Genomic DNA, 22,419 nt, shown 5'->3' on the forward strand with positions numbered 1-22,419 from the left:
TGGGGATGTCGGCCATTAAATATATAGATGGCAAGACAGAGGCCAAATAGTGAAAAAATGAAGGAGGAAGACAATATAAGGTCTTATAAAAACTGGGATACTAACGTTGTCCCTATGGACCATAGGACCAATTCTCTTCAAACAACCCTCTAAGCAACTACGTCATGTACCAAAATTACTCTAGAAGCATCATTCAATTTCATTTTCTCGTATTTTCAATATACCCAAAAGGTTGTCCGATCAAGCCAACATCTATACATGTGACCATCATTCGAACAAGTTTAACGAAGTAACGTCTGTGCCTCTTTATTCACAGCTTCGCTTTCAGAATCAGTCTCTTCTTCAGAGTCATCTTCCTCCGAGTCAGACTCTTCTTCCGAGCCCGTCTCCTCCTCCGAATCAGTTTCATCTTCCTCGGAATCCGTTTCAGATTCAGACTCTGTCTCGGTTTCCTCCTCTTCTTCTAACCACTGATCAAGAGTCTTCTTGCCAGTCGGGTCTAGAGGCATAGCCGGACCGTTTCGGTCCCGGCTTGGAACAGTCGTTTTGTGTTCACGAAGTGCTTTATCAAGGCGATCACCTGCAGTCATGGAGGTAGCGTTGCTGGATGTGTCTGGTTTCACATCTTCGGTGCGGAGGCTGGGGTCGGGTTCTTGGCCTGGCTCAACCCAGTCTGGGAGGTTTGTGTAGCCTCGAAGTCCGAGGTGACCAGCGTCTGGGCCGACAACGAGAGTGGCGGAGCCGATGAGTAAATCCTTGCGCGTCTCGGATGGGCTGGGGGCGTGAGGTACTGGCTTTGGTGCTAGGAGAAGGAGGTTGGCAAGTTGAGTGGAAGACGGCGTTTCCAAGAGGCTCTTGTAGAGACGTGCCCGATCACGTAGGTCGTAGGAGATGTCGTAGCGTGCGAGAAGGAGGATATACCGCCATAACAACGTAACACGGTCTTCGGTTGCTTCTTTTGTTTCCTTCGTTTCAGGGCCGTCGTTTTCTTGACGACTCTCCTCTCTCTCTTCATTTCGCTCCGCATCTTCCGGCTCGTCGTTCCCATTATCATTCCATTCGTTGTGGAACTCTTGCTGGGCTTTGACGGGGGCTTCGGCCTCGGGGAATGACGGTGATGGAAGTTGTTCCGGCTGTTCCTTTGGTGGATTTTGCAAGAGATGGTGTAAATACACCTTAGCACCGAGGAGAACAATCTGCTGTTTGACAATTTCCATCTCATCTGCAAATCCTTTGATCAAGATGCGGAGGACATCAGGCGCGATATTGTTCTCAGGGTCAATTCCGGCGAACTCGCCAACCAGCCAGATAATGGTGGCTCGTGCGCCTGGGTGGGTTGTTGAACCCAGGTGCTTGACGAGCCGGAGGACAGTATTTTTATGTGAGGGTGGATCTTGTTGGATCAAGTGACGAATGACGGTCAGTGCCTCTGACACGAGGTTGCCATCTGGACTAGATATCTGGCCTAAAAGGATCCGTAGGCACATGTCTGAGGTACTTGTATCGCCTTGCGCACAACGCCCAATGGCTCGCACACTCTCTCGCACCAGCTCAGGATCTGTGCCTTTAGAGAAGTGTTCTAGTTCGCTGATTATAACCCCCTTCCAGTGTTTTCCACAATGCGGGAACAGAATAGTTAGAACCTCCAGTTTGAGGCGCCAGATATGCGGCGGGTCGTTGGCGTGGACAAGGAAATGGGCCGTGTACTTCGCAAAGGGCTTGGGAGCTCTTAGAGCAACGGCAACAATATTGTACAAAGCGATGAGTTGCATGTCCTGCGGGCTTCGTAAAAGAGCCACAAGGGGACCAACTGCTGATGCAATATATTCTGATGGAGCAAGGTAAAGGAAGCAACGCACAACGCTGACAATGACGGCGGAGTTTCGACTCTGGAGTAGAACCTTGCAAGCTCGGAGTAGAAGCTCAAGATCAGGATCCATCACTGAAACTTCGTACTCTTCGGCTTCATTATGGGTCTCCTGTTGCTGCTTTTCGTCGTCGTAGAATGCCTCCGGAGCTGTGCGCTTAACCTTCTGGGTCCGGCGAGGGAAACATTTTCGTGCATAAAATGTCAACAGGCGCAAGGTTGCTAACTGGCCCCATTCATCCATATCAACCAGTTTCTTGACCAAACTGCGGTAGTTCTTGTGGATTAGGTCAATCTCATCAGGACACAGATCCAAGAATGCGGCGACGGCGGGGCCGACGACGAAGTATTGAGAATCACCCAAGAGTATCCCAAGATATCCCATCAATTGCGGTAGCGTGTTGGGGTCCAGACGATAACATTTTGGAATAGCTAAAGCAGCCGCTTTGCGCACATGTGGACTCATATCTCCACATCCTCTCTTGATAGCCAGTGACACAATCTGGCTAATGACCGGAACCCGAATTCCCGACATAGTCCGAAGCGCCATTGTTCGAACCTGTGGGCTTGAATCCGTCAGCGATTTCTGGATCGCGTTGATGGATAGTAGTGCCAAATCCGGCTCCGCCTCCGCATGATGGACCAAGTAGATGTAAACCAGTTTCTTGACCTCGAGGTTGGCGCTGGCCACATTCTTGACAACTGCCGAAAAGAAAGTAAGGGAGGGCTCCGACCGGTACATCAACTATAACAGCAAATTGAGTTAGCCATTGCGGTTTCCATAGTTCCTGCTCACGGTCCCCGTACCGCGATGACCCTCTGCATTCCATCTAGGACTTCCCGCTCATGGCGACTGTCAAGGAGTTTCTTGATGTGCGCGGGGCTATACGTTCGCGAAGTATAGTCGGTGCTTGAGGTCCGATTGATAGCAGCGGACTGGGCAGCCTCTAATGTGAGCTCTCGAGCTATGCGCACAGTAGACGTTCCACGGTCAGTTCAGGCCAAATAGAGCGGATTGCAGCCCGACATACCTGTTTCCAGCATCGAGGATATCCTGGAAATTGTTTCCATCTTTCCAGTCTCTAAGCTCCCAGTCCAAGAGCTTTGCGTGAGTCGGAGGAAATGGGTGAGAGGTGAGGGGGAGGAAAGGCGGAGCTGCTCCGCGGAAGTGAAGTGGATGATGATGCCGCAATCTTCGCCCGGCTTCGATCTGCAACGTTCAACTATTTACACACCACCTGACTCAAGATACACGACCGTGGCCTTTTGTGCTTGACGGAATATGAGTTGAACGATGGAATGATTTATTTCTCGTTGATGATCTCGGAGGGGCAATAAGTGGGAGACTACAGCACAGCTATCCAAAGCAATGAGTCCAACATTTACGATCGCTCACTGCGATTCGGTATCCGATCTCTTGCAGCAGTTACTTGAAGGCACTTCAGACACCCATCTCATTGTCTGTGCAACCAGAGCTGAGTTTCTAGTGCAACTCACAGCAGCCATTCGCTCACAACGCGCTGATCCAGACACTGCCCCGAGGCATGACCTGCTTACAAAAACTATCGGGCTGCTTGCAAGATCTAGCAAAATACGTCTCGCATTCTGCCCGAGTTTAGAGAGTCTTCGGGCATACCTTGCCGTTTTCGGTCCCGCTGTTGGGGTGACTACCGAGGACGGATCGCTTTCCCATGACCGAAAACTCCTTGCTGTCGTTGATATGATGGCTTTGCATGTTACGACTTCGGAATTCTCGGCACAGGGACTTTCAAGAACACTTGCTTCTGTCGTTGAGGCTTCCTCCAGGGCGGGGATGGATCTCCGACTCCATGAGTGCATGAATGCCCTGGACCCTTCAAGTGGTGTTCGGGGAAGAAAACTATGGGATGTGAGCGTTCCCCTATTGAACGGGTCAGTTCGAATGCGATCGGACCAAAATACCTGGGGTGGACGGGGAGTCACCGTGAAACGGGTTGCCGAACGCTGGTTTGAATTTGACCAGAATTTTTGAACTGGGAAAGAATGGAATATGCTTAATGCTGAAATCAGACATGATATTGTAACATAATAAAACTCCTGAGAATGGATTTGTACTGTCCGGGTATCCTATAGCTGACCGCTGAACTCCTGTTTCGCACATAAATGACAACCGATTGATCATAGAGACTTCTCCATCTCTGTCATGTACAGCTTAATATGTGACTCTAGCTTTAGGTACTGGTCGTGAGCTGACTGAATCTCGCTCTCAATGTTCTCCTTTAAGTCGACCATCTAGAAGAGCTGTGTTAGCAATAGCTCATCCCTATGACACAGGCTAAAACATACCTTCTTCTCTGTCTGTTCAATGCGAATACGTCTTCGCTCCATGTCGCGCTGTTTCTCCGCACGTTCCTCGCGAAGTTGTTTTTGAACGTTTCGGAGTTCTTCCATGCGTGCCTGCGCAAGTTCAGCCTTCTCCTGTGCATTTTTCTGGAGTGCCTCGATACGCTCAACCCAACGGGCCATTTGACGCTGCAAAAGTTTCTCGGTTTGTTCGACCTCACGGACGCTGTTCCCCCTGTCTGAGATAGCCTCTGCAGTTCTAGCAGCACGAGACTCCTCTTCCTCCTCTTTTTGCATTTCAGCTGATATATCATCGAGCAATTTAACACATCCCTGCACATCGTTGGAAACCACTGTGAACGTATCCGACGAGGTCTGAAGTGCACGCGCCCGCCTCTCCATCGCATCGATGGAGGCTTTTTCGCGCATCAGATTTTCGGATAATTCAGCCAGTGAGGACTGGAGGGTAGCGGGAGATTCGAGCACATAAGGTCGGAGTTTCTCTGCTTCTTGTCGAGACCGGACTGTTCGTTCGGTCTTCTCCTCCAACTGCTGCTGCCGCCGAGCTCTTTCCGTCTTAACTCGATCGAGTGTTTCAGCAACTCGCGACTGCTCTCGACCCAGCTCTAATAGTCGCGCCTTGAGCGCGTCATTTCGGGAAACTTTCTCCCTCACATGCGCCTCGTTGGATTGTAGGTCCTGTCGCATCTCCCGCAGCCTTAATTCCATCTCCTGGTTTTCTGCGAGAAGTTCGTCAATGCGCGATTTCGTTTTCTCTGTCTTGTTGAAGTGCTCATCGATCACAGGTGTTTGCGATTCCCGGAATCGAACGAAGTTGATCAAGTATGAGAAGATTTTGACGAGTCGCTCATGCGTTGGTTTTGTCAGGTCTGTGAAAGTGAAGTCATTGACACCGCACTATTTGGTACCAGAATCATTAGCATGCTCTTCCGGTCTTTGTAGCCAGTAATGCGCAAATACCTCCGCCAATAGCTTTCGGAGCATCATGAAGAAACCCATGAGGTTGCGCGTGTCATTGGGAACTATATCGGGGTAGTCGCCGCATAAATCTTCTGCAGCTGCATGCATCGCGGGCTCCACTGTCTCCCGGGTCGTGTTCATGAGTAGTTCTGCGAACCATTCGAACACCATCTGAATTTGCTGGGGGTTTGGTTTAGCCAGGTCGGCGAGGGTAAACGGTATACCGATATCGTTGATGCATCCTGCGATCTCTTTGTCGGGCTATTTTATATTAGTATCAGACACAAGCTCCGGCAAAAAAAAAGCTCACCAGACGCATGAGGGCATCATTCTCATCCTCCTTTTTACGCCCTCGACCGTGATGCTGGGTGCCTTGGAATTGCTGGCTCATGCGGCTGTTATACCCCATCGCAGTAGAGTTGCGCGACATGATAGTTGAGGAGCCTGTCACCAGGCAAGGGGCTTATTGACAAAGTGGGTAGACTAATTGTTGTTGATTGGGGTTGATTGTTTACTTGGAGACAATCCCGCACACCGCCCGATCTGGGTTAGTGCCTGGAGGGGCATTATGCAAACCAGGCAAACATAGAATTCATGACTCTTTCTCTTCCTTCTACCTTGCTTTGTTCGCACTTTCACCTCATCGTCGCTTAAACAACATGGCTTCTACCGTTTCAGATGCGGCTGTGGCCGATACTCAACCATTCGAGTAAGTAAAACGTGCTTCCTTGAAGCCCTCGCATCTGCTCACCGTTCCTTCAGCATTGTCGCAACCTACAATGAACTCCTCCGCTCCGATGCCGACCTCACCATGCCCATCGCAGCCATTGAAGCTCTAGTTCTTCTCCTCACACAGTCAGCCTCTTCAACGATATCAGAGACCTTGGATCTACTCGAAAAATCCACCGCGCACCTGAAACGATCTATTCCCAACCCTATCGGACTCTCTGCCGGAACCGATCTTTTCCAGCGATACCTGATTACCACACTACAACGCCCTGGACAACTTGGCCCCGCAGGCGATTTCAAGGCCATCCGCACACATCTCTTGTCAAACGGACGGCTGTTCATCCGACGCGCCAAGGAAAGCCGAGAGAAAATCGCAGCATTCGGCCGTGGCTTCATTCGTGATGGCAGCACCATTCTCACCAACGGTGGCTCACGAGCTGTGGCAGCGTTATTGCAGAGAGCCGCAGATGAGGAAGGTGGTCCTTCCGCTGTGCGGTTCCGAGTTATCTACGTTCTGTCTTCGACTTCCCAGAGTTGCGACCACCCGAATGAAGAACCAGAGGGTATGGAAACAGTCCGTGCTCTGAGAGAAAAGGGAGTGCCCGTCTCAACAATTCCCGAATCCGCGGTGGCATATTGTCTCGGCAAGGCTGATATGGTTATTGTGGGTGCGGAGGGTGTGGTGGAGAATGGAGGCATTGTGTCTCGCATGGGAACCTACCAGATCGGTCTCCTCGCCAAGGCCATTGGGAAGCCATTCTACGTGGTAGCAGAGAGCCACAAGTTCGTTCGCTTGTACCCTCTTGGTCAGTACGACCTGCCAATTGATCAGCAAGTCCTTGAGTTCAAGTCCGAGGAAGACCTTGCAGAGGAGCACAAGCAGCAGGCCTCCGCTGACACAAATGGAGACGCCCCAATCAAGCTACCCCTCTGCGACTCGGTTGATTTCACTCCCCCTCACCTGATCTCTGCACTGATCACAGATAGCGGTGTCTTGACTCCTAGTGCTGTCAGTGAGGAATTGATCAAAATCTGGTTCTGAAGAAAACACATGTCATGGCAGAGTCTTTCTGCTGTGGATTCCCCAATCTCTCAAAAAGGTTCATCAAGATGATATGGCGGGGAATAATGTAATGTGACACATGCATTTTATGCAACCCTACTATGTGGAAGCATCATCGCAAGCGGACCAGGCATGATTTGCCCCTCTCCACACGTCTAATCCAGTGTGGATATCTATCACATTATCTCCAGTATGCAGCGCAAGTATAAGCTGCAGGGACGTGGGCAAATCACACCACTCTCTATTCCCTCCGAACACCTCGAATTGCATGGACGTGGATATGGAATGGTTTCAATTAGCAGTTTCTCTTCTTGGCAAAAGGCTGATTGAACGCAAAAAAGTAATTAAAAAAAGGTGAATCTCAAGACTTTTTTAAACACAGTACAGAATTGTAGTCTGGTCTTCCCTGGTATCAAACGCCTTCCATAGTCGTGCAGTCATCATCATCAATCATCAAAGCCTCTAGTTGTAGCGGAGCCCCCTTCACAGTCTCATACAGCCTCTCAAAAGCACTGCACAATGCCAAGCATGAAACAAATTATTCGACCACAAGGGGCCCAATTGAACCGAGGCAGCGCAGGCGTCTTCCTCCTAGTCACCTATCACACCATGACAAAGAGCTCAATTGGCAATTTGTTTGATGAGAGCACATTCCTGCGTTTGCACCGCAGCGAACGCATACAAAAGCAAGTATCCAAGAGCCACAAATATCCACAAGTCTGCCATGTTTGATGTATTTCAGCCAGAAAGTCGGTGAAGGTGGAGATGTGTATGTTGGTGTGATAAGAAATAATTCAAGGGTGTCAGTCGACCAGGACAGAGTGGTTCGGTAAACGATGCCAGCGTTTGGCTGGAGTTGTCTCCAGTATAAGTGCTTTAAGGAGGTTTAGGAATAATATCGGGTTCTCTGGTAGAACACATAGAAAATGTAAAGACAAGAGAGGAACTCTTCATTTCATGGAATCTCATGCTCCCCAGACATTTTAAACATAACCAGACCGACACTTGACAGATGTGATAAAAAAAAATCCCGTTCTTTTCTTCCGGGTTCTTCCATCCAATACGAGTCGTCTATTAAAAACCTCGGAGCATGCTACAGATGCGGGGTTGGAAGAGTTTTTACTTCACATGGCATTTCTAGGGGCCTGAAACAGTTGATTTCTGGGGAATATACCGGGGATTTCCTGTTCGAGTTGTAGATCGCCAGTTCCATCACAGATTCATCACGGATGTTGCATGAAGACGGGAGTAAATCAGGAAATTTGACCTATTCTGCCAATTAGGATCTGGGGTATGGGGTTAAAATTATTCGGAATTGAATCAGTCTTTGTATTTGTCAAGTCCCATGTTATGCAAAAATGAAAAGACACAAGACATAACCAATTATTCTTGTACATTCTTCCATAATATAGTTTAACGAATATCAAGCAAGTGATATAGAACTGTGCCCAAAACATATCACACGAGCCTGACATGGCTGCTCAATGAACTTTAATCGCGAAAGTAACAGGAACCTCGAACTTTGTCACAGTACATTGAATGTTTATTATGATGTTATTATATTGCAGTATTGGGTCTTGTATATATATCGCCCATGAGCCCCATCGGAAAACCCCATCGAAAAATTCACACAACATAGGTAAGGATATATTTTGATCAAGACCCCGAGTCAAAAGAAATGGATCATCGACTCTGCATAACCATCGTGTCACTTGATATCGAGCAAAAATAGGGTCTAAGCCGCCTCGCCTAGAACGCCTGGAACAGCCGGCAGATTCCAAGTGACTAGACGTGGGCGCAGCTGCATGTCCAAAACGCCCTGAACCCTGCTCTACATGAGAAAATGCCGAGTTGTCTCGCAGAGATCAAAGTATCTCGTGCCCCCACAAGATCCAACCCCGCTCTCCGATCCCTAAACCAAACACACCTTTCACCCCCAAGACGAGAACGCCCAAAGGAAGCCCATCCAAACAAACTATACCTGCATCTACGCGTGAACCTCCAACGGCCCGGATACCATACCAGCCACCCCCGCTCCTCCCTTACCACATGCCTTACATACTTTGACAACGGTTGAAAACATGGATGCCCAACCGCCAACAGGCCCTCAGTCTCACCAGAAGCTCCACCTAGGATCTGAGACCCTTGGTTCCGGTCCGCGGTCTACATCCGATTCCCGCTGCCACAGTGGCTGGTCTATCAGACGTCTTCTGAGCCGGTGTGGGAGCCGAAATTACAGTGTGCTGGAGCGGGAGCCGAATCGATTGCGGAAGCGCATGAGCAGCTGAGTTTCTTTCACTTCCATGCCGGATCACTTCCACGCCGGATGGGACTGTCTTAGTTGGCGGTGGTCCATACTGGTACCGGTCTGAGCGAATCTGGTTAGTGGGGGAAGACAGGAGAATATGCGGTCTGATTCGGCTTTGGTGGTGGATATCCGATCGAGTTTCGCCGTTTATTTCTGTCCGGGGTCGCATGGATTGCGGGTCATCTGTGTATTTTCGGCGTTTGGTTAGAATGGGTAGGGGCATTTTGGGAAAATTTCTGTGTTCCTTGATCCAATTGGGTTATGTTCACTATCTAATGTGCGAGTCATTGGTTGCGATGCCCTGTCTTTTGGTATCTTGCGGTGGCGGTTGCCTTCGTGGCGGATTCCCAATGGGTTGCCACGATCCTTCCTGGGTCCGGTGTTGACTTGGAACGGAAATTACTTTGGAATACAATTCCAAATTGACTTGTATAGAACTCTCTACTCCGTCCACTGTAGGGAGTATAGGTATCCCATGCTAGAGTTCTGAAGAATAAGATCGGGAATAAGACTTATTGGTGGAATATTCTCAATGCTTATGAGAACTAAAATAAAATACAGGAATGTTGTGGCGGCTCCTTGCAGATTTGGTGGCTTAAACCCCAACCGATTCTGTCTTGGCGAGACCGAACAGCGTTCTTCAACCAGAGGGGGTTGCGATCAAAATGTAGGAACTATGGTGGAATAATCTGAGACCGGGAGTGGAGTGGTATTATATTTGTAAAGCCACGTTATATTGCGAGACAGTATGGGCGGATCTGTAAATGGAACACGGGAAGGGGAATACAATATAGCGCAGAATACATACATAACAGAGGCAAGGAGGGGCTCTACACATCTAATCTTAGCCTTGAATGGAAAATAATTTAGACACCTTGCAACCCGCTGGGTTCTCAATTGGATATAATTAGCACCCCCGTGTTCCGTACGTCGTACTAGTTCGGCGCCCTTGATGACATTGAATAGAACCAAGGCAGAAAGTGAGCGATAGGCCGATATTATAATTATAATACTATAATAAACCGTAAACCTATAAAAACTAAGACATATCCCTATAAACGAAAGTGGCCGATCATTTCCCCATTCCAGTGTGGTGGATATCTATTATTTCCTATAAAGTAGCGATACCTACGGAGTACACACAACATAGTGCCTGCAGACTTTTAATGCAGAACCTTTTCACAAATCTTATAGGTCTAAATGTGCCAAAGTGCGTAAGATCGACCCCATTCCCGCGTGTCAACCCAACGAAAGGGCTATGGGCTCCACCGGGCGTTTAAACGGTGGCTTGGCCGCGTGTGAGAGGGCACGAGGGTGAAGGGTAGTTGCATTAGACAGGGTTAGGGGCTTCATTTCCGAGATCTATTCGATTTTATTTGTTTTATTCTATCCATGTCGATTTTTTCTACTATTATATCTCATATCACAAGGCAAAGGGATGTATTTACCGTGCGTCATTCTGGAGCCCACTAGTGGACTCTCCCCCACAGGTCAACTGCTAATTTCCAAAAAATCTAGACTGTGTGACTTTTTAGGGCCAAAAGGTACCAGGTACCTTATAAAATAAATGCCAAGGCTTTCTTTTGGTTCAAAGGCCTTTTTTTTGGATTTCCCTTTGGGTCTATTTTGCTATTTTGCTATTTTGCTATTTTGCTTTTCTGCCTTTCTGCCTTCTCCTTTCTCTCACTCCTTCCGATTCAACTCTCAACCTTCCAACTTTCATTCTCTCTATGATGCCTATGTCATCACCCTGACTGCCAGTCACCTTCACCCTTTTCCATCCTCCATGAATCCACTTATCGCGCCGCATTGATAAACTGATCCGACTTATTCCCTGGGCTTGTGTATTCCCTGGGCTTGTGCCCCCAAAGTGCCATGGCGATATGGCCCTTTAATCGCAAGAGCAAGCGGCACACCATCCAAGTGACCGGTGCCGAAGCTGCTGATCTTCATTCTACGCTGGCCGACCCTACTATCGAGCCCACCCTGGGCCGCAAATCCTCCAAACGCCAAACCAACCGCACACGGGATGCTGCAGACAGCCGGCGCAGCTCGGCCCTCGTGCCGTCAACTCGACCTATCTCATCCCTAGATCGTTCTGATTCCATTACCGATCAGTCACGGAACACTCCACGCGACCATCCACTCTCGAGAACGGGTTCTCTGCTAAGGCGGAAACCAAGCCAAAACTCAAATGTCCCAAATAAACTACGACGAAAGCTGAGCAAGCGCAAGGCAAACGAGATCATGCGCGAGCGTGAAATTCGTATGCTCTCGTCCACCCCCATCGATATCCCCTACCGTCCTACTCCAGGCAGCGGAGATTATGCACTGGATAAACGCCGCCGAAAGGCAAACGGTAGACGTGCCGACCGGTACACGTCTGACCTCAGCCTCTCCATCCGTCACTCCGCCACTTCCTCCACGTCTGACATCTCCGACCCATACACCTACAAGGTCAACGCCTTTGCGGCTCTGACCCCACGCCCCATCGTTCGCTACGTGGAAGCCCCTCGCCTGCAGACCGCTAGAAGTAGTAACCCGCTCGCTTCTAACCGACAGGAAAGAGAAAAGCTCCATGCCCTGACCATGTCTGAAGAAAATTTCTACTATTCCAAACGACGAGTCAATGAACTTGCTGATTCATTAGATGCTGGGGCTTTGAGAGAGCTGCTGGATCGCGACCGTCGCCGCCGGGAGAAGAAGCAGGTCGACGAACAGGAAAGGCTTCGACGCAAGCTGCAGGAGAGGGCTGATGCTCAGCAGGCAGAGGAACGAAAAGTCCAGGCCGCCACCCCTAAGCCTGAGCCCGACCTCGAAACCGAAATCGCTCAACCAGAGCCGTCCATCGCTGAAGTCGCTGAACCCGAAATCGTTGCCCCGAACGAAGAGACTACCGCTCCTCAAGTTGATGAACCGACAGCGGTCGCATCGGAGAATGAATCGTGGTTGCTGGGAACCTCCAAAGCCAGCGACAACACTGGACGCGAATCGCGGGAAAGCTCTCGCGTAATTAACAATCTCGATGATGGTTCCGTTCGTGAGCGGAGACTAGTTCAACGTCCTAGCTTCGCCCCGTCACAGGATATTACCATGTCCCGGACTACTCTTTCCCCATCTCATTCATCATTTCGGCATGGAGTCAATAGCCCAACCCATTCGCAAGTCTGTGGGCCCAGCTCCGCATCGGACATCTCTAGAGGAGTTGACTCGGAACGCCGACTTTCCGACTCCAGCGGTCGCCGGGGGAATACCATTACATCCCTGTTCAGACGTGGTTCTTCTCGCCTCAAGCGGACATACAAAGAGCGGTTCCACGACACTACCCCGGAAGTCTCCAACGCCTCGCATGAATCTTTCTACAGAATTCAGACCCAATCATCACCCCCTCCGCCCTCGATTGTCCCTCCGAGAATCTTGATGCCCAGTGGAACCCTGAAGCGCTCTCAATCCAAGTTCACGGAACACTTCGGCGACGAACCCCTGTCGCCTCCTGATTCCCGCCTACAGTCGCCAGATATCCCGGAGGAAGTTCTAGAGTCCCCTCTCGAGGGGGGTGGGACTTTCTTGCATGAGCCAACCCCCAGCCCCGGTGTGGACATCAAAAATCCGAACCGAAGCCATCATCGGTCGTGGGCTTCTGATAGTATTGATACCGAAGCCGATAATGTGCCACTTTCCCAATCCCTAGCTTCAATTGATTCCGAGGGATCTTGGATGTCAGGCCAGTTTTTCCGTCGGATGTCCCAAAAGCCCAGCAGTCCAGTTCGATCAAATATGAACTCATTTGGCCGAGACTCTGTGGAGACCCCGGCAGATGCCTGTGATGAGGTTGAATCACTGGATGATTCCCGCCGTCTTAGCAGCCATGTCCTTGAACCGGAGTTCGATCCGGAATCCGTGGACAGTTCGGCAAGCAACCCCAACCCTGCTGAACGATGGCACAACGAGGTTGGCCGCCGCGCTGTTCTGGTGAACCCGGTGGTCCGCCCCAAGTCTACACAAGGAATGCTCAGAGGCTATTCCTCCTTGACCCCCATCAACGCAGAGGAAGATTACATTATGGAGGAGGCAACTTCTCCGGAATTGCGGCGGATCCCCAGCGCGAGAGCCGAGATTGGCTATGCCGAATAGACTGGTTGGTGAATTACCATCGTCATTCAAGACCTGTCAAACTGGATCTACCATTTACCTTTATCGCATATCTCTGTGTCATGGGGCATCGGATGGGTGCCATTGGCCCCTCGACCGTCGCCATGACTAAACGCAATCTGCCACCCCTTTGACCCTTTCCCTTTGTCACTTCCCTTTGTCAATTTCCTTTGTCAAAATATCCATCCGTGAGCCTTGGATTTACTCTCTGGCCATCTGTACGATTCTGATATCCCCGTTGCCCTGTATCCCATTATTACCCTTGCGAGCTCGTCATTCTGATTGGATCTGTTGATACCCCCTCGTCGCCCCATGTTTTATCTTTACCAGATGCATAAATTCTATTTCTTCATATTCTATTTCTGTTGAATACATAACTGATAAATCCTTATTCCCCTTCGAACGCTTTTCTTGCACATAGTTGGCGGCCTCTAACCCTCTTGATTTACCCTTATTCCATTGCTGTTAAAAAGCCATATTCTTTTGGCAATTTACTGATTTCAATTTCTGCATTAAGCAGTGCTTAGCTTACATTGAGATATAGCATGGCATTCTTGAGATTCCCATTGAATGTATTCAAGTCTAGCAGCCATGGCTGACCTCTTTTTTTTTTTTTGTGTATCTAATATGATGGTCTACGTTCTTCATTGATATATTTCGCTCCGACCTAGGCAGTTTCTATATTACTATATGAAAATTCACTAATATAGCAATATGTGCCTTTATTGAGTTATAATTGAGTTATAATTGCCCGTTGTATATCCCGAGTATCAGGGCTGGCAAATGCTGACAGTTCCAGACTCCATCTTATTCGTAAGCAATTTCGGGACCCGAGGTCGGGGGAGCACGTCATCTCTTGTCGGCTTCACCTCTCTTGGATCCTCAAGCAACAATTGATATCTACTACCAGTATACAAAGAGTACTGACAAATCTCACCATGGTATGTCTCTGCAATCTTTCAACCTTGGGACAAAAATCCCAGTCAAACCCCCCTCCGAGCAAGCTCCAGAGACTTCCGGACCTCCAAACCTCGCCCGAGACCCTCCAATTATTCAGCGTCTTACCTAAGCTCTCCTGGGAACGTCATCGCCCTATAAAAACCTAGCGCCCCTCACTCTACCCCTCCAATCGAAATACTTATATTTACTCCAGTTCAAACCTGCATCTCTTCGTTCTACTCCCAGATTCATCTCCGGAGTCCAGCGCACTTTCAGACCCTTTTCTTCCACACCTATCCCGCGCTTCACGCCTTCTTCTCTCAAAATGGGTGTCACTCCTATCACCTCGTAAGTGTTGATTTTGCTCTACCGCTTTCGCATCTACATCTACATCTGCATCGACATCCGTGTCTGTGTTTGGATCGAATGTATCATGTCCTACATATCCCTCCATACTCGTTCCCTCATTTCGCAAACATCACAAGCACAGGCTAACAAACCCCAGCGTCGAGGAGTACAAGACCAAGGTCACTGATGCCACTGGCCCCGTCGTCGTCGACTTCCACGCCGTCTGGTGCGGTCCATGCAAGGCCATCGCCCCTACCCTCGAGAAGCTCAGCGAGGCCCACTCCAACGTCCAGTTCTACAAGGTCGATGTCGATGATCTCGCCGAGGTCGCTGCTGCCAACGGCATCTCTGCCATGCCTACATTCCACTTCTACAACGGTGGCGAGCGCAAGCAAGAGGTCAAGGGTGCTAACCCCCCTGCCATCCAGGCTGGTCTCAGCGCTATCCTTGCATAAATTTGAAGATTAAGATTGAGATTTGGGCTTTGTTCATACCTTTGATCCTATTTTTTTTTTAGAGGGATGGGCGATATAATTGAATGCTGAATACATACCGTTCCATAAATTTGGTTTTTGAAATAGATTTTAGAAGTCAGGTGAGATATATATGTAATGCATGTGTTGTTGATGGTGAAACATTGAAAGATGTAAATGATTGAGTAGAGGTACTTTGGTTTTAGATTGTAAAAAGAAAGTGTACACATTCTGCACAAGCTCTGTCTTACAGCTTGCATGCAGACCGATCGACAGATCCCTGCAAGCTGCAGTGAAAATCCCCACAGTTTGTAGAACGATCGTCGAACGATTGTAGAATGCATAGTTAAGTCTTACGACGGTAGTGTGTGCTCCATGCCTATGATACCGAACTCTGATTGGTTCCATGTTTCGATAATTTGTATTCTCAACATCGTTAGGGGGTATGGAGATATTAAACATATCGAAGATGGCAAGAGTGGCTTAACCATATTCATGTAGATATAGAGCCCGAGTCTGAACTGCATGGCAGGAGAAGCTTACCTGTACGTAGTATGAGTGCTTAAAGGAGGATGGAAAGACTTGGTGATCTAGCTTGTTCCATGCACCGCTTTTCTTCTTCCTACATTTTGTCTCTGACGTTGGGATCGACCTCTCACATTACAAATATTGCGTGCTGCTGGTAGAGGACCCACAGCAGTACTCCAACATGGCTTTTTTTTTGTATTCTTTTACTTCTCTACGAACTCCTGCTTATTATGCCACTTCTATCCGATACCATTGTCTGCTCGCCGCTTGTGATAGTACTGCGCAATTTCGGTTTTCTAGGGCTTTGATCGTTTATAGATACGAGAGACAGCCCCTTGGCACCTTAATTGCACCACCCAGTCTGAAGAGCTCTAAGCATTGGAACAGGATTTTTCATATTTCCCAACCTGACTTACTTGCGCAGCACTTATGCTACACGATACAAATCCTCAATGGCCACTCTGCTCCCTAAACACTGATGTAAAATATATTCAATCCCACAAGTCCACTACAGCCATGAATCTTCTCATGTATTAGTTAGTTGATAGACAGAAAAATAGCCTATCCTATCTCTACTTTTCAAGGTTGTGGTATTTATAAGTGACGATGGAAGAAAGCTATCATGAAAGCATATTGATTAACGAGACATCCAGGAGCGCTCGGAGTGTGAAGGTTCACTTGCGGACTGATCTCGGCAAGACTTAAGCCATAAAACGAAGATATGCTGGAACAGCGAGCTTGGGGTTCTTGTGTTCATTTGAAAATATTGTGTTGACGCGATATAGAGGGACCGAAGGTAGACCAATTGAAACTATGCGCAAAGGAAATCATGACCACAACCACGAGGGCAATAAATGCCCAGAGGGGATACCAGGTAGCTGATAAGAAGAATCGCGTCACTCTGTTTCGAAGCATCTATTAACACTATATTCAATATGGTGTGTAGGGTTAGACATAGGGCGACCCACGACAAAGGAAGAAACGCAAAGGCAAGAACATTCAATCGGGCCACTGCCTGGCCTTGAGCTATGGTTTTGATGTTAAATACATGTTTTTGGAATTCGTTTAGAAATATTCCTCTTACTGGAGAAATTAGAGACCTACTAAGCTCATGATATTTTCAAGCTGGTGTATTAGCACCTGGGAAGTCTCCTCGTGGTACTTTATATCATCAAGGTGTTCCTGCAATCTTTCTTTGAGGTATTGTGACGCCGTACATATGTCCAAACGAAGAAACTGCGAAAGCGCACCCGAGTGAACGTATGTGATGAGAAGAGAGTAGGTTGCTCCTTCCATGAAGAGACGACTGTCGATGGATAACTGCTCCAGATGGTGAGATCGAAGCGGGGGTCAGGATTCATAATCCTATGTTTAGTTGAGAGCTATTGGTGTTGGGTCAAGATGGGCCCATGATGGTAGGAGTGCTGAGCTAGGTCTACAAAGGGTCGTATACACCCAATTTATGCATGAATGTCTGAATATAGCCTTATATGGAGCTCAAATTCACCTCCAGCGTTGCCAAATACCTCCAAAAGAAGTCACATTTGTTTGTGATTATCTATGAGAACGAGGACGAGGACGACAACAACGACAATGAGCCTATTGGCACCCTTTTCTTACAGTCATCTCATCGATATATGGCCCATAATCGATGCTCTAAGCTGGGAATCGGGATCCTAAACAGGTTTCGACTTCATGAAGCTGAGGCAGTCAACTGGGCTTTGGACTGGGGTTCCAACAGTAGGGGTCTACACCGGGTGGAGATGAATATTCCGTCATGGAACATGCGAGTGAGCTTGTGTGACGAGCTTGGGTTTCGCACAGATGGAAAGAGGAGGGAATGTTATTACTAGAATGGCGGGTGGTGAAACAAAGTGAACATGTCTATTTTGGAGAGCGAGTGGAGGCAACTTCATTGCTAGAAAGCAACCGTCCTGGAAGGGCAGATGCAAGGTGGAGCGCTTTCTATGTTATCAATGACAAGTCTATCTTGATTTTTTTTTGACTTTCTTGAGTCTAGTAAGCGTAAGCGAGAAAGGAAAGGTTGAAGATACAGAACTGATCTATACTAAACCTTGCATAAGCGGCTTAACCTTCAACTCTCCCCGAAGCCATGAACTCACTGCGCACAGAACCCCGTAACGTTTTTATATATTTGATGGATCATAGCCACGCGATTGACAGGTGACAGTTTGTGCATTCGGCCAAGATACCTTAAAATGGAGAACAATCGATCCATCACACCCACCAATATATTCAGTACCAAGGTTTCCATCTCGAACCTCTCCATATAAGCCAAAAAAACTTTAAGAGTGCGCAAAAAGGCGTCTAGCGTCCAAGCGCAAAGATGGTTCGCCTACGGACTTGAGAAGATCAGGTTTAGCGTTACGAGCCTGCTTTCCCAAGCAAGAAAAAAGCAAAAACTCTGGGGGATGAGGTCTAAACCCGGGAATTTTTAATCTATATGCATGTCTATGTGGAACTTGTGGCCCACCCTTTTTTTTTTTTCCTTCTCTTTTTTTTTCCCTCGGTTTCTCCGAGGCCAATTTATTAATTAATTGGCCATGACATTCCCGACAATATATTTCAATATATTTGTGTCTGATCTTGCAGGGACACATCCCGGATTCCGGATCAAAAGGGCTATTATCCTATAGCGTTCGTGTCAACGCTAATGTGATTGATCAATTTCGGCACTTAACCTACACATTCGGACGAACTGTCTAGTTCTTTATGTACATTTTATAAATATACTTTGTAAGAGAGGGGTCGGAAATGAACGGCACTTTTCTCATGTGCAGCTGAATTCGCTTGTTAGCTTGGCCCGAAGCTCCAATAATTAATCTAAATAGGAGATCCAACCACAATTTATATTGTATGGAGGAACAAATGACAATATCGGAGGCCCCGTCTAAAACCTACTTTCCATGGTTGTTACAGCTCCATCATCGGAGTTGGATCAAATCGAGATACTAAAATCCGACGCTTGCGGGCCATTGGCGTCGTGTTGGACCTCTGATACGCTTAGAACGCTAATTCTGCCCACAGTGTTCTCTATCCGCACCGATCCGATCGAGATCACCCGGAGCGAATCAGCATGCGATACAAGACATCCTCGGCTGCGATACCATATATTAAAGCTAAATGGGGATTTGAGGCTTTCAAACCCCTGTTGTTTATTCCATACTATTGGATCAGGTTAACTTGGTCAAGTAGGATCGGCCTCGGCTGACCCTTTTGGGGGTTTCTTTGTGTATTTTAATGTGCGAGATGCCGGGCATGGGTTCAGTTAGAAGCCACCGCAGCTGAATGCATGGCCCCTTTTGGTGGAGCTCACATCTAGATCAGACTAGGGCGCCATCGTGATACACGTCAATTTATGTTGTATTTGACGTGGATTCGGAGGGGTTTGATTGTACCGTGGATCTATAATATGCGGCTTGACAGGCGCTTGGGCTTATAAGATGTTTATCTTTAGCCCTGTCTCGCTGGACTTGGGATTTTTTTATATCTGGTTGGCTCTCCGCACTTATATCAATCTCTTCATGTCACCTTTATATTGATTAGAACAGTCGTCTTCGACTATACTTACCACTATACTCCACTCATCAATGCTCGGATAACGATATACCCACAACTACTTCTTTCTTTTTGCACAATGTCGACAGACGACAATGGACCGAGGAAGGTCACGTACCTGGCGGGGTACATTATTCTCTCTTATGTGATCAGTGCAATGGGTTGCACAACCACATTAGAACTACTCCACCGGCGGACGTCGAGGTCCGGTTTATACAATTGGTATGCCCTAAAACTCGATATCGACTCCGGCATTCAAACATGTAACTAATCAACAAAAATCAATAGGTACCTTCTCCTAACCTCATCGATCACAATGGGAGGCATCGGGATTTGGTGTATGCACTTTATCGGCAATCGCGCCATCGTCCTGGGCGAAGGCGAGGCAGACGTGCAAGTCATGTATAACGTCGCCTTCACGGGTACTTCCTTCGTGCTACCCGTTGTAGTACTGCTATTTGCCTTCTACGCCGTCGGTGTTGAGGAAAAGGCAGGCTATCTTCGCATCCTCACCGGAGGCTTGCTCACTGGTAGCGCGGTCTGCGGTATGCACTATGTCGGTCAACTCGGAATCTCGAACTATAGATGCACCTACCACGTTGCCAACGTCGTGGGCGCGGCGATCATCTCTATCTTCTCCAGTACTGCTGCTCTGGGTATCTTCTTCCGCTGGAGAGCCACTTGGACGGATAGCTGGTGGAGGCGTGGAATCTGTGCTTGTTTATTGGCAGGTGCTGTCTCCGGCATGCATTGGACTGCGACTGTTGGAACGATCTATTTGGATCACGACCGTAGGGTCATGATAGGAACTCAGTTGTCGAGGAGTCAGGTTGTTATTGTCTGCACTGTTCTGGTATGTTTTGAGATTTCTTCCAAAGTATGGGGGATTTGGAAGACTGACCGCTGTCTAGGCCTGTGTTGCTTGTTTGATCTTGTCGATGTGCGCTATTCTCGCTGGCCGAAATCGCAGAAAGTCGACGGCACGTGCCCATCAGCTTGTTCTCGCCTGTGCCTACTTTGATCCCACTGGACGAATCATGGTTACGACGCAGGCTTTGCTTCCTACGAGAAAGATTGTCGATCATTATATCGGACGGGTATGTCAGCCCACTAGATTATAGTAGGGGTCTTGACTAACGAATTGCGAACTAGACGTTTAAAGATGATGACCTCACTCGCACCCACCCTACCTTTCTGTGGGCGTTTAGGGCAACTCGAAACTGGCCCGCCGTGAAAGATCTGGTTCCCTTCATGCGAAATCGCCTTGATTCCGAAGAAAGCGCCATTGAGAAACATATACTATCTCGAGGAGTGTTTATGGACAAGGATACGGAGTTGCAAACTGACTTTGATACATTGTTCAAGCAACTATTCTGTGTCACAGCCCAAGAGCTCTCAGATGAACTTCGTCTGCCTCTCCAGGATTTGGGTACACTCTACGATGATGTTCTCTCCACTGCTATCCCCATCTCGCGACTGTCTCGAGCCATGGGCCGCTCGTCCCTCCGCACTGGTAAGGGTCAATTGATGTTCACTGTTCGCCAGCTGCAGAAGCATGAGGTAGAACGCCTGAAAGCACAAGGATTCCGGTTCGCAACCATCGAGCATGTCACAGGAATGCTGTCTCGACGCATCCACGTCCCCGAAGCAAGCCTAGCCACCTCCCTTCGCGATATGCGCGACTACGCAAGCTCAAATCGAGGCTTCGACGAGGGGGTACACCTCGTCAACTTCATGATGCGCCCAACAATCCACGACCACTTCGAGATCCTAACCGCCAAGGGCGTCGGCAACCCCCTCCCATCTGCGACCATCCCAATAAAACAACTCCAACTCCATCACCTAGAACTCATCTCCCACATGGAAGGCTGGTCCATGGATGCATGCATGCGATACCTCGATTCCGCCGCCGCAGCACAAGCCTTCCCCAACCTAGCCGAATTCCGCACCCATCTCACCAAATCCATAATCACCCTCTCAAAAACCATCCCAGAAGACCTGCGCGGCGCGGCGCAACTGTCTTCCCGCCCATTAACTGCCCCCTGCCGTACCGCACCCTCCAACCCCGAAACATCTATGCAAAACAACTGCACCATCCTCGCCTTCTGCGTTGTCGGCACACTCGACACCCAAATCGCCAACCCAGACTACACCTTCACACCATTCCGTCTCTTCCGCGTACAGCAACAAATAAACGAAGCCCTCACAGACCGCGACGACTTCGCCCGCGAACTGGGCCAAGAACTCTTCTGCACAGACGTGCGCTCGGGCTCGACTGCCAGTGAGAACGATCTCGCCTCCACGGCTAAAATGGCCATTCTGCGTCTTTGGCCATCGCGCAAGAGCGCGCCGACCTCTACATCGGGCTCTGGCTCGCGATACTCCCAGGAATCCTTTGTGGACCCTACTGCGACTGCGTTGCGGGATATCACCGTTCGCAAGGAGGTTCGCGTTGATTATACACACCTTCATGAGAACTCGAATCAGAACAATCTCAGTAATCGGGATACGAAGGTTGTCGTTTCCGGTGGTATTGAACCTACGCCTACGAGTTATGTCGATGAGTTGTATAGTCTTTGCTATGCGCCGGGTATCCGGTTGAGGGCCGATACGTCGTTGCAGAATATTTCGCGTGGATCGACTGCATGCTGAATACTTTTTTTTTTCTTTCCTGGTTTGCTTTTCTTTTTGCGTGTTACGGCTAGCGAGGTGGAATACATCGAGGAATTGGGACGGTGTTTTATGTGATTTGTTACGTCCTATTGCTGGAAAAATTCTGGATATGGTCTAGGATGTTTGTATATATAATTTTTATCTGATGAGTACATAGATGATACCAGTACAAATACCTGCGTGTTTCATGTTTTAGTTGTTCTTCCAAAAGTCTTATTATCAATAAAGAGCCAAAATCGTACCTATCGAGACATAAGATGAACTCCAGTAGGTCACAGAAAAAAAAAAGGAGAATATCGCCAAACATGTCCAAAACACCAAAAGGGACTCATTAACCAAAACATGCAAGAGATGCCATATACTCATTGCTGCACACCCGCCGAGGGCGAGTCGAGAACAAATGCAATATGAAAAAAAAGCACCAGCCAATCCAATGATCAAACCCTACAGAGCAAAG

General features: G+C 48.4%; 10 protein-coding genes across 10 annotated transcripts; 8 read left to right on the top strand and 2 right to left on the bottom strand.

The window, feature by feature from the left end:
• Positions 1-281: 281 nt before the first annotated feature.
• N7447_007833 (AP-3 complex subunit beta) lies at positions 282-2,911 on the bottom strand (the record flags this gene model as incomplete). The annotated part of the gene is made up of 3 exons (XM_057232095.1): positions 282-2,612; positions 2,675-2,832; positions 2,899-2,911. The coding sequence occupies 3 exons, from the start codon at positions 2,909-2,911 to the stop codon at positions 282-284; spliced, it is 2,502 nt and encodes an 833-aa protein (XP_057083860.1).
• A 325-nt stretch (positions 2,912-3,236) lies between these two features.
• On the top strand, positions 3,237-3,878 carry N7447_007834 (uncharacterized protein; the record flags this gene model as incomplete). Its single annotated transcript, XM_057232096.1, has 1 exon — positions 3,237-3,878. The coding sequence occupies one exon, from the start codon at positions 3,237-3,239 to the stop codon at positions 3,876-3,878; it is 642 nt and encodes a 213-aa protein (XP_057083861.1).
• Positions 3,879-4,024: 146 nt separating this feature from the next.
• On the bottom strand, positions 4,025-5,600 carry nuf2 (kinetochore-associated Ndc80 complex subunit NUF2; the record flags this gene model as incomplete). The annotated part of the gene is made up of 4 exons (XM_057232097.1): positions 4,025-4,138; positions 4,193-5,107; positions 5,171-5,431; positions 5,481-5,600. The coding sequence occupies 4 exons, from the start codon at positions 5,598-5,600 to the stop codon at positions 4,025-4,027; spliced, it is 1,410 nt and encodes a 469-aa protein (XP_057083862.1).
• A 229-nt stretch (positions 5,601-5,829) lies between these two features.
• N7447_007836 (translation initiation factor eIF2B subunit alpha) lies at positions 5,830-6,941 on the top strand (the record flags this gene model as incomplete). Its single annotated transcript, XM_057232098.1, has 2 exons — positions 5,830-5,879; positions 5,933-6,941. The coding sequence occupies 2 exons, from the start codon at positions 5,830-5,832 to the stop codon at positions 6,939-6,941; spliced, it is 1,059 nt and encodes a 352-aa protein (XP_057083863.1).
• Positions 6,942-7,481: 540 nt separating this feature from the next.
• On the top strand, positions 7,482-7,694 carry N7447_007837 (uncharacterized protein; the record flags this gene model as incomplete). The annotated part of the gene is made up of 1 exon (XM_057232099.1): positions 7,482-7,694. The coding sequence occupies one exon, from the start codon at positions 7,482-7,484 to the stop codon at positions 7,692-7,694; it is 213 nt and encodes a 70-aa protein (XP_057083864.1).
• A 1,349-nt stretch (positions 7,695-9,043) lies between these two features.
• N7447_007838 (uncharacterized protein) lies at positions 9,044-9,250 on the top strand (the record flags this gene model as incomplete). Its single annotated transcript, XM_057232100.1, has 1 exon — positions 9,044-9,250. The coding sequence occupies one exon, from the start codon at positions 9,044-9,046 to the stop codon at positions 9,248-9,250; it is 207 nt and encodes a 68-aa protein (XP_057083865.1).
• A 1,895-nt stretch (positions 9,251-11,145) lies between these two features.
• N7447_007839 (uncharacterized protein) lies at positions 11,146-13,404 on the top strand (the record flags this gene model as incomplete). Its single annotated transcript, XM_057232101.1, has 1 exon — positions 11,146-13,404. One exon carries the CDS (start codon positions 11,146-11,148, stop codon positions 13,402-13,404), a length of 2,259 nt encoding a protein of 752 aa, XP_057083866.1.
• Positions 13,405-14,575: 1,171 nt separating this feature from the next.
• Positions 14,576-15,164, top strand: N7447_007840 (thioredoxin family protein; the record flags this gene model as incomplete). The annotated part of the gene is made up of 2 exons (XM_057232102.1): positions 14,576-14,709; positions 14,867-15,164. Coding segments are annotated over 2 exons (432 nt in total), but the record flags the coding sequence as incomplete, so codon positions are not given.
• A 2,036-nt stretch (positions 15,165-17,200) lies between these two features.
• On the top strand, positions 17,201-17,563 carry N7447_007841 (Acyl-CoA N-acyltransferase; the record flags this gene model as incomplete). The annotated part of the gene is made up of 1 exon (XM_057232103.1): positions 17,201-17,563. The coding sequence occupies one exon, from the start codon at positions 17,201-17,203 to the stop codon at positions 17,561-17,563; it is 363 nt and encodes a 120-aa protein (XP_057083868.1).
• Positions 17,564-19,368: 1,805 nt separating this feature from the next.
• N7447_007842 (uncharacterized protein) lies at positions 19,369-21,941 on the top strand (the record flags this gene model as incomplete). The annotated part of the gene is made up of 4 exons (XM_057232104.1): positions 19,369-19,511; positions 19,578-20,142; positions 20,201-20,386; positions 20,442-21,941. The coding sequence occupies 4 exons, from the start codon at positions 19,369-19,371 to the stop codon at positions 21,939-21,941; spliced, it is 2,394 nt and encodes a 797-aa protein (XP_057083869.1).
• Positions 21,942-22,419: the final 478 nt, after the last annotated feature.

Source organism: Penicillium robsamsonii, assembly GCF_028829455.1.
Source record: "Penicillium robsamsonii strain IBT 29466 chromosome Unknown utg000004l_segment0_segment0, whole genome shotgun sequence".
NCBI classification, from domain to species: Eukaryota; Fungi; Ascomycota; class Eurotiomycetes; order Eurotiales; family Aspergillaceae; genus Penicillium; species Penicillium robsamsonii.